Source organism: Melopsittacus undulatus, chromosome 2 (genome assembly GCF_012275295.1).
Source record: "Melopsittacus undulatus isolate bMelUnd1 chromosome 2, bMelUnd1.mat.Z, whole genome shotgun sequence".
Classification (NCBI taxonomy): domain Eukaryota; kingdom Metazoa; phylum Chordata; class Aves; order Psittaciformes; family Psittaculidae; genus Melopsittacus; species Melopsittacus undulatus.
In genome coordinates, this window is record NC_047528.1 from 94554994 (window position 1) to 94565594 (window position 10601).

The 10601-nt window shown below is 41.8% G+C and overlaps 1 protein-coding gene across 9 annotated transcripts in view; it reads left to right on the forward strand.

The window, feature by feature from the left end:
* The window catches only part of TIAM1 (TIAM Rac1 associated GEF 1), a 154868-nt gene extending 144693 nt beyond the window's left edge, over positions 1-10175 (forward strand). For all 9 annotated transcript variants that reach the window (XM_031051470.2, XM_031051469.2, XM_031051466.2 and 6 more), the window contains 6 exons: positions 1147-1255; positions 2775-2833; positions 3779-3881; positions 4631-4718; positions 5570-5742; positions 7713-10175. In XM_031051470.2, the coding sequence (XP_030907330.2) occupies positions 1147-1255; positions 2775-2833; positions 3779-3881; positions 4631-4718; positions 5570-5742; positions 7713-8197 (1017 nt within the window). In that variant the 3' untranslated portion in view covers positions 8198-10175. The remainder of the gene's footprint in view (positions 1-1146; positions 1256-2774; positions 2834-3778; positions 3882-4630; positions 4719-5569; positions 5743-7712) is intronic.
* Positions 10176-10601: the final 426 nt, after the last annotated feature.

Consider the following 10601-nt stretch of genomic DNA (forward strand, 5'->3'; position numbering starts at 1 on the left):
GCAATAAAAAGGGAATGAAGTAAGGTTGAGGGAGACTCAAGAGGTAGAAACACTTAAAGTGATGATGGGAGCAGTGATGTGGGTGAAGGCTGGAGAGAGACATGACCATATGAAGTAATTGTAATGGGGTTTTGCTAGCAGCCAGCATGAAGTTATACACATAAGAGGCATTGGGCTACAAAGCAGAAGAGGTCTGGGACTGAGTAGTGTTGAAGTAGTGTTGACATAATTGAGAAGCATGAGAGCTGGATAGTGGCAGCAAGGAGGATCTGGTGGTGGGTAAAGGGTAGAGACAAAGGTTGGTGCTGGCAAGCAGTGGCAGAGACAGTATGTTGTTACATCTGTTGGGAGAGTAATCTGGTATTAATCTGGGAAAGGAGATGGCACATCTCTTAGTGTTGCTGTTCTAATTGGGGAGCTCTCAGATTGTTGTACCGATGGTGTTTGTGGTGTCCTTTGGTAAAAGTCAGACTTCACTGGCAGGAGGGTTGGGGAATAAGATAAAGTATCCCCTAGACTGGGGATAATCCTTCATTTGTCAGTCTGGGAGAGTGTAAGTCAAAGTGAAAGATTTGGTTGCTGCAGTATTAGTAGGTATCTCCCAACAATTGTTATGAACTCCTTTATTAATATGTTTCCAGCTATGTGGTTTCCACAGATGAGCTGTGGGGTGAAATCAAGAGCCATAGCAATTGGGGGGAGGAAATGCTTTGTTTGCTTCACATAATATGGTCTCTAAATTTTACCCCAAACTGTGTGTGTGGGATAAGGGCTATGCTTAAATGTTCAAACAAAACAAAAAGGAGCTGGTAGAGAGAAAGATGGATAAGGAGAATTAAAAATGGAAGGAAAATATCTGAGGTTTGCCCTGAGTTCCCACCAAATTATGGGAGCCAGACTCTGAGTTTGGCTTTCCCTAATTTATGCTCACCAGTTAAGGGTTTACATGCATCTGTTGCCCACTGTCACAGCCTGTTTGCACATGCTTGCAGTCATCTGATGAAATATTCCAAAAGTTTGCATGTGGGGCTTTTTATTGTTCGTTTGGAAATAAATTTCAATCAAACTTTCTTGAACTGAAAATTCAAGTAACCTTACTTAAACTGATTACACGTTGTGTCTTTGTGCATGTCTTTGCGTTGATAGGTTGCAGACCTTTCAATGGGAGACTTGCTCTTGCATAATACAGTGATATGGCTGAATCCTCCTGCTTCACTGGGGAAGTGGAAGAAGGAACCTGAGCTGGCAGCATTTGGTTTGTATCCTTTATTTTCAGTGCCTAAAAAGACTGTCAGCTGTGACTTTGCAGATATTTGTTGAAGGTAGTTGAGCATTGCTGTCTGCAAAGTTGGCTGGAACTTAAAACTACTGTATTTGTCTCTTTGCTGCAATGGTCAAATTCTCTTTGTGTTGATCTAAAACTGGTGAAGAATTTGGAGAGAACTGCTATAATAGTGCAAGAGTTTCTTAAACCTGTATCCAAGGCTATGAACTGAGAATTATATAGAAAGGTATTTATCTCTGAAAAGATATAGATTAGTAGTCTGGTCAATGCCAAGTAACTCTACTTCACATCCTGTAGAATGTGATAGGGGCTTGCAGGTGCTTTGCCTTTTTTCTCTGTGCCTTCTGCCAGAAAGAACTTGTCTATCTAAGCTTTAAAAAGTACTTAAAAGCTCAGCCAGGACTCCCAGTGGGTTGCTTTGGAGTGGTCTGTTTCCCTCCAAGCAGAGGTCTCTACTGGGTGGCTAAACTAGAAATTGAGATTGCTGTTGGCACAGATCTCAAGGTTTTTCCACTGATTTGAAGTATGGTTCCCTGGAAAGGTACTTGATAGCTTATATTGGCTAAATCATGCATCTCTTATTTTCAGAATTATGTCAAGTAATGCTAAGCTTTCTTTATTTGCTCCTAAATTCTTTAGAGACAATGGGCTTTTTCCTTGTTGTTTCCAGAAAGTGATGCTGGTTAGGAAGCCAGTGATTTTTTTTTTGTTTTATATAAAGCACATAACAAATGAAGACTTTCAGCTTTTCTCTGGAAGAACATAGGAAAATCAACTGCTTTCCAATAAGCTGGGAAAGCACGTGATCATACCCTGAAGCTGAATGGCCTCATGAAAGCTGCTAGGAATGTGCAGCAACTCTTAATTACTGCAAAAAATCTTTGGTTTCATAAGGTGTCCAAAATTAAGTGTCCATGCAATTCAGTCTGAAAACAAAGGATGCTCTTGAGACCTGCAAAAAGAGATAGCAAGGAAAATTGGAGTCTGGAAAGAGAAACTCCAGCTCCATGTAGAGGTTATGTGGCAAAAGAGGAATTGGATTACACATCTGCTTGCCAGTGGTGCTCACTTTTTTGATTCAGTATAGATCTCTGTCCCACCTGCGAGTAGTTCAAATCCTGTCCATGCTGACTGACTGCATGTAGCTGGTTGTTCCTCATTTGTCCAATGTGAACTTAGCTAGGTGGATTAAAGTTTTCTAAATTTTTATATGGAACTGTTGCTGTTCTAATCGTTGTTCTGATAATAATAACTTAAACTCTTCAGTTTCAAGTGACTTTGAAGTAGCCTGTTTTTGTGTGGTAAAAGCTGTTGAGCTTGGGTTTTTTTGGGAAGAGTATGCAAGAGGGCTGGTAGGTTTACTCCTGCCTTCCCTTCCTGACCCAGGCAAGGGCTGTCTGAGCAGTTAAAAGGCCTGTGTGGATGGACATAGAGGAGACCCATTCACATCCTTACTGACTACATGTCTTTTGTTTCTAACTTTCTCTAGTGTTCAAAACTGCTGTGGTCCTTGTGTACAAGGATGGTTCCAAACAGAAGAAGAAACTTGTAAGTTGTATGGACTATTTTGGTGATGCTCTGTGCATTTGTAGTGCTGTGATCAAGATTTGCTTTCCATAAAGCTGTGGTGCTAGAGCGTGCTTATATGTGATCCTTGTTCTCAGCCACACAACTGAGGTTCTGGGTAATGTCAAGTGGCCTGTTCTTCCTAGGTGCAGCAGTCTGAAAGCATTCATTTAGTTTACCCTTTGCTGTCTCTCATGTTGCTTGTTCCATCCATTCCATGCTGTGGAGTGGACTTTCATGAAACAAGGTATCACCTTGAACATCTCTCTTGTGTTTGACTCTTTGGTTGGTGTATATGAACCAAATATGAGAGCTGGTGTCTGTCAACTTTCCTAGGGAAACACAATGCCCTTGTTTCAGTCCTGGCTGTTGCATGCCACTGAGCAAATGCTGGCTGCTCTCAGCTAAATTAAATGAGCCTACAGTATATACGTACCAGTGGATCCTACTGGAGTTTGGGTTTAGAAGTTAAAGCTAAGCTTGACGGTAAACACATACTACAATAGGGAACACAGTTTATATTATTACAGAAAATGTTTTGGTTCCCACATATGGCATAAAATGAAGTGTGATTTGAAATGCTTATATGGTTTGTCAACTGGCCACAAGATAATTTTGGAGTGACTAAAGCAAAACTAATGCATGTTTATGCACGTATGAACACTTGGAGGAGAGAATGTGGCATTGGTCTCAAATGACTACTGAAATCATTAAGAAGATTGATTGGCCTAATGGTTGCTTTTGTCTGGATTTTAGCAGGTTCTTGATGGATAGGCACATCAGTGACACTGTTTACTAGGATGCTGTAGTGAGAAAATAAGAATTACAACAAGTCTCTATCTGGACATTCTTTGTGCAGGGCACAGGAGAACTTTGTGTCTATCTCAAGGTGTCTCATTTCCTAATTGTATTTTGAAATTCTTCCAGGGAGGATCACATAGAGCTTCAATTTATGAAGACTGGGATCCATTCCGCTTTCGCCACATGATACCTTTAGAAGCACTGCAAGTTCGTGCATTGGCAAGTGCAGGTAATGTTCCCGCTGCATGAATTTGGCAGGGTTCTAAGTGTTTGGTCAGGGGGTGTTCACTGACCGATGTTTGTCCTTAGTACCTGTGCATGCAGTTTCTGGCACCTGAAAAAGGAACCCTTAACCTCAACATCCATAATAGTCCTGGAGAGAGAGATAAAGGAGCAAAAGCTCCAGTTGTGTATCTCTGGTTTGTCAGTACTTTTCTGAAGCTAGGCAGGGTTCTGGAAAAACAGGACAGTTGCTGACTCTGGTTCTCTCTGTTCCTCTTCTGGAGACTAGAAGGCAATCTTGCAGCTATGAGACAACAGAGCTAGTGAATTCTTGGGTTTTGTGGTTGATGTCCTCATGTGAAACTTGTAGTATTAAAAATTTCGTAATTTTAAACAATGTGCTCCCTTTCTAATGCATAAGAGAAATTGGAAAGGACATGGGAGGTAGCTGTAGAATGTGACATTACTCTATGGAATACCTGAAAAGCTGGGTTTTTTTTTGTTTGTTTGTTTGTTTGGGTGTTGTTGTTTTGGTTTTGGTTTGAGATTTTTGGGGGGTTTCCCCACATTTTTTATGGGACTGAGTGCATATAAAATACTACCAGTTTTTGGCAAGTTTAAGTCTGTTGTTTCATCAGTCAGTTGCCCACTGCTGTCTTTCAGCCATGACTTAATATTATTAGCAGAATTATTAAATAAATAATCGAGTTTAAATATAAGAAACTTATATGAAGTTCTGCTTGCTTTTCACTTTAGATGCAGAAGCCAATTCTGTATGTGAGATTGTCCATGTTAAATCTGAGTCTGAAGGCAGGCCAGAAAGAACGTTTCACCTTTGCTGTAGGTAAGTGTGTTACTGTATTTTCAATGGCAGCTGCATCTCTGGACCCCAGCTTGCCTGTGTCTTTGCTTTAAGGCAATCTGCAAAGAGCAAGCTAGAAAAGCAGGGAGAGGGTGTTAAAGCCTTATTTCTAAAGTGGATTATAATAAAGGCATATATTTGATCAGCCTTGCACCATTATGGGAATATCCTTATTACAGTTTTCCTTTTAAAATTTACATCCAGTTAAACGCCAGCAGTGCATCTTTATGCCAGGTAGCTGCTAATGTGTCATGTTTAGCTGGCACCTTTCATGCCACCACATTCTGACTCCTGCTCTTAGAGTGTTGCTCTCTCCTTGAGTAAGCTTTGTCCATCTTCATTGTGGTGGTTGCACTGATGTGTTTTAGAGTTCAAATAAGAACGTGATACACAAGTAAATCAGGATCCAACAGAGCTGATACCAAGCTAGTTCTTCTACTAGGTAGCAGAGAGTTGCAGGACTTCTGCTTGGTATGTGTTAACAGGAGACAAATGGTTTAATTAGTCACCATAGGTCAGCTTGATGTGTATCGGACAAAGCGAAGTGTGTGATAGGTAATGAAGGAAAAGGAAGCCTCAAGGGGGATAAATGGCTAAACGTTTTGTTAATGAACAGTGTATTTGTTTCCTTTGGATGTCCATTGCAATGACTATTGATTTAACTTTGCTTTGAAAATTCTGCATTAAATTGAGTCTTCTCTGGGGGAAGTGCATGCTAGTCAGTTTGTGCTGTCTTAAATTACAGAACTGGCCATTATTTATCTCATTTGCAGAGAGCTTTTAGCAGTTCCCAAGAGGTAACACTGCCTTTTATATTCTTGCTTATGTTTCAGTTCACCAGAACACAGGAAGGACTTTCTGAAGGCAGTGCACTCGATTTTACGGGATAAACACAGAAGACAACTTCTTAAAACCGAAAGTTTGCCCTCATCCCAGCAATATGTTCCTTTTGGTGGAAAAAGATTGTGTGCTCTAAAAGGTGCAAGGCCAGCAATGAACAGGGCAGGTACTGTAGGGCTACAGACTTTCAAGATCCCAGTAACCCCAGCACCATTGTAGGACATGTGGTGGTGTCTGTTACTTGTATATTAGGATTAATATTCTCTCCTGCGTATGTAAAAACTGCTTGTTTTCCATGCTTCACCTCCTTGAGAGCCTTACATTGCCTCTATTTACCTTGCTTTGCACTCAAGGCTCAGCTTCAGAGGAGTCCTTCTGGTGAGGAAGGAAGAAATGGGATTCTTGTCAATACCGATTGGCTGTGCACTTTAATCTGGAGATGGGTTTCAGCTGAACAAAGCAGAAGCCTGCTGCATATTTCTTAAAAGCATGTACAGAATTTCAAGCTAGCCCTAGCACTTTTATACTAAAATGCACAAGAAAAATCAGCTCCCCTGAGTGGCTTTGTTTGAAGAGATAGCATTGTAAGTCCTCCATTTTAGCCTTTTCAGCTCTATTGCTAAAGGGCACGTGCTTCTACTTCTCACATTTTGAGAAGCATGCACTTGATACTATTCTTTTTGTAATGGCCTGTCCTAAACCATGGATTTTCCCCTTCAGTTGACTTCAGGCAAAAAACAATGAGAGAATCCCAGGGAAAAGCAGGTTTTCATTTTCAGAATACTAGATGATGGAAGGAAGAAACATTTGCTTCCAACTGAAAAGTACATGGCACTGCTGCGTGCTTTGTTCTGGTCTGGTTTTGGGTTTGGTTTATTTTTTTCTGCTCATTAGATCCAGCAATGTAGACCACCAGGCTTTCTGTTCCTCTTCTGTAATGGGCAGGCCAGACCAATAACATTTGCAGCATGGCTTCTCACTCGGGGTGTTGCTAGCCATCTGCCTTAGAGACACTTAAAATTGTAAGGAAGAAGAGTCAAAGGAGGGCCAAAATGCAACTGTTTTAGCACAGTGCTTATTCAACCAGCCTGTTGGGCTAATCTGCTGCAGATGCCAAACCTTCCTTCAGTTTGGCCCATTGGCACATTTTCATGATGAATTCTGCAGAGATTAAAATCTCCTCTTAAACTCCAGACCTTTCACTACAGTTAAAATTTACAACTGCTGAGCTATCATACTTAATGCATGTTTTGAGGTTCAGGAATATTAAAATGTAACCTCACCCCCAAACTAGAGTTTAATAAATACATACTGGAAGTGCTAAGGTGCTGTTTAGTGGAAGGGGACAAACTATATCCTGGAAGTTCACCTGCTTGCCGTGGAGCTACGTGTGAGTGCACGTAAAGCACTGGAATGCCTGCAGGTCCTTCAGCTGCAGGATTCATCCCGTTTTGCCTCACAAGCCTCTTATGAAGATGTTCCAACACAGAAGATGTGAATTTGCTAATTGGGCCAGTTGCAAAAGCTATTAGACCAGCTGATGCTGAGTAAGGAACTTCTGAAAGTTTTTGTGGTATTGGGGTTTTCTGTTTTCTCCCCCCCTAGCAGGGAGGGAGCGGGGAGGGAAGCAGCAGAGCCTGGACAGGGAACTTACATCCCCATAAATAATGCAGTGATTGCAGCATTTTCAACACTGAGGTAGCTACTTGGAAACCTATATTTTTGCTTTTACCTGGGACAAAGCAATTTCCCATACTGAAGTGTAAGGGTAGTTGGTTTTTGCAGTATGCTGACAGCAGGGCACTGCGTGTGAGAAGCTGAGCTGAACAGATGCACTTTGTGCTAGCTGGCTGCCTGCCTACGGCTTAGGAGGAACAGCAATTGTGGGCCATTAGCCCAAATGTGGATCTGAGTAGCAGAAACTCCCTTTTTCAGCTGGAGAGAGACCTGTGCTGAGGACCTGAGTGAAGTGTGACTTGTTTGCAGAGAGTATGCCGAATGACTAGGTCATTCATGGGAGTCTGCCTGCTTTGTGCCTAGTGGTGTTAAATAAAGGGACCCTGGAAGACTGTCTTTTTAAAGAGAATTGTACCGTGTGTAAAAAGCCCGTGGGGTTTTATCTTTGTGTGTGTGCAGTGTCAGCCCCAAGCAAGTCTCTTGGGAGGAGGAGGCGGCGGCTGGCCCGAAACAGGTTTACCATTGACTCAGATGCCGTCTACACGAGCAGCCCTGAAAAAGAGCCCCAGCAGTCCACACACAGTGGGGACACTGACCGCTGGGTAGAGGAACAGTTTGACCTTGCTCAGTATGAGGAGCAGGAGGACATCAAGGAAACGGACATCCTCAGCGATGACGATGAGTACTGCGAGGCCATGAGAGGTGCTGTGGCCGACCGAGACCTTCAGGAGCGGCTGCAGGCGGCCTCCATCACGAGCAGCCAGCCGTGCCGAGGGGACCACTCACGCCCAACCATAGACACGCATGCCTCCAGGATGACCCAGCTGAAGAAACAGGCAGCCTTTTCCGGCATCAATGGTGACGTGGAGGGCCACGGCGAGGAGGTCATCTGGGTCAGGCGTGAAGACTTTGTCCCTAGCAGGAAACTGAACACAGAGCTCTAAACCAGTCCCCTTCCACCCCCCTAGATGCGTAGGTCTCCCCATCCTGCCCTCATCCCTCTCTCCTGCCCCCGCACACTGCGGAGAGCTGGTCCCTATGGATTGCACACTTGCACACACCATTTCGGCAGCTGAATTGGTCCGAAGCCATGTGGCCACACTTTAGGCAATTGTAAAATGCTCAAAACCTGGAACAGAATAAGCTTAAGGTCCTGTCTTATGTTACCAAGGGCTTTCACACTATTTTATTTATTCTAAAATAATCAGGGGCTGAAATCAAGTACGGGGAGAATATAATTACTGGAAAACAAATTACTCTGGATGTCTTAACCTACATGCAGCGAACTAGCTTAAACAGAGCACAACGAACAGAGGGTTTTATAGCCGTAAAATGTCAGTTGTAGGCTCATCTCCTTAATGAGGAAACTGCCTTTTTAATGTGTACAGTTGCAGTACTCTTATTACTTTTCCCTCTTTAAATGTAAGAGACTATACATGTATTTTAGGAGTGTGTGAGGAAAGGTTTGGGATTTATGTTGTGTTAAGTCCTCTTGGTCTGTGGCTGGTCTAATTTAATGTCAATGTTGGAAGCTCTAGTTTTACATACTATTATAAAGATGCCAAACTCTCTTAAAAGAGATCCAAATTTAACACTTGAAGAAATATTTTTTTGTACTTTACCTGAGATGCAGGGGCACAAAGGGATATGAGTTTTACAGCATTAGCATAGCTCCACGTCTAGGATACAAGGCTAGATTTTTGCAGAGGGATAGGAATGGTGGTTTTATATTAAAATATGAACTGGAAACTCTTATTTAGGTATAACTTTCTTCAGGAAGAGGATTATTGTATATGTTTGAGACTGGAGTTTAGTTAGATAATAAAAAGAATAAAATAAAATTACATGACTGAACTGTAGTGGACCAAACCGATCCACCTCGGATGGAGGTTGGAGTATAACCTCGCTGGAGCCAGTGTAACAACATCACAGATCCATTTGGTCCACTCTCTCTGGCAAAGTTTGGGCTTAGGGGACAGGGAATTCATGGCCAAAAAACTGACCTCATCCACTCTGCTATTGTGGGTGAAACTAGTGTGTTTTAATTCCTTTATAAAAACTTTTCCACTGCAATATATTACGAACAAGTTCTACACATGTGAACTCTTTAACATTTTAAATCATTATTTAAACATCTAAAACAGGGTAAAATGTGACTAAAATCTGTGGTTTTTAAGTAGACTTCCAAATGCGAAACACAAAATAGCACTTTTTTTTTTAAGATTTATATAGCTTTTCCCACTTCAGTTTCACCTGTAGGAAAAAAGGAAGATTCTATGAAATTTTCTTTTTCTTTTTTTTTCTTTTGGTTCTTTTGTTTGTTTTTGATGGTATCTATTGATGTTTGACACATTAGTAGGTACTTTGAAAACCTTAAATTTTATAATAGCTTTAGGATTATATTTTATAAAATCCACTCTGACTCTATTTTAAAACATAACAAAAATTATTCCCCCCCCAAATCCATCACTGTCTTTGTGTCCCAGCTAGCATTCTCCCCTTGCCCCCTCCTTTCTGGTTTCTGGTGCACTATACTTGATCTTATGAAAGCTTTCTCTATTAACTTTTTGCTATTTTCTGATTTCTTTTCGTAAAAGCTTTAGAAAGGTTTCTATACCCTTTGTATTATCACATCATTGTTTTATATCATCTATGTGTCAGTTGTGTCCCAACATATTAGAGAAACGGAGGTTTTAGGTGTCCTATGCTGTACCCAGTGGAATACAGTCAATGCTGAAATACTGGAAGGCCGGTACTGGGAAGGTACCATCGTTCTTGTACATAATGTCATGACATGTCTATGTCAAAGGTTCTTATATATTTCTTTTATAAGCTGAAAGAAGGTCTATTTTTATGTTTTTAGTTCTATGAATGGAACGTTGTAAATGCCTGTCAGAAATAAAATACTGGGAAAAAAAGAAATACAAGAGTGGTACATGCATGCTCCAGCACAGGTGCCTGTCTCAGTGGAGGCAAGCAAGTAGAGGCCAAATCCTACAGTAGATGAAGCTGTTGGGATCGTTCTTCTGGCTTTAAGAACCTGTAGGGAGTCTCATGAATAGTAAGTTTTCCATCCTTAGCAGAGTGTGCCCTGTATTGTGTGGGCATATTTCCTTACAATGGGTTCAGCCTGTCTGGTCTCTGCTTTTTGGTGGGGCATGAGCTCAGGGGTAAGTAACAGCTCCTTTGGCCAGCATGTGGTCAGCTTCCATCTGTCCCACACGAAAGACTAGGGCAAGCTTGTTGGCCTCCCCTTGCTCCTATTGAAACCTCAGCTTTACTTAGTAATTTCCCCAGTGGAAGGTGCAAGCATGGGACCTTGCCTGTTAGAGGATAGGAAACAAGGCA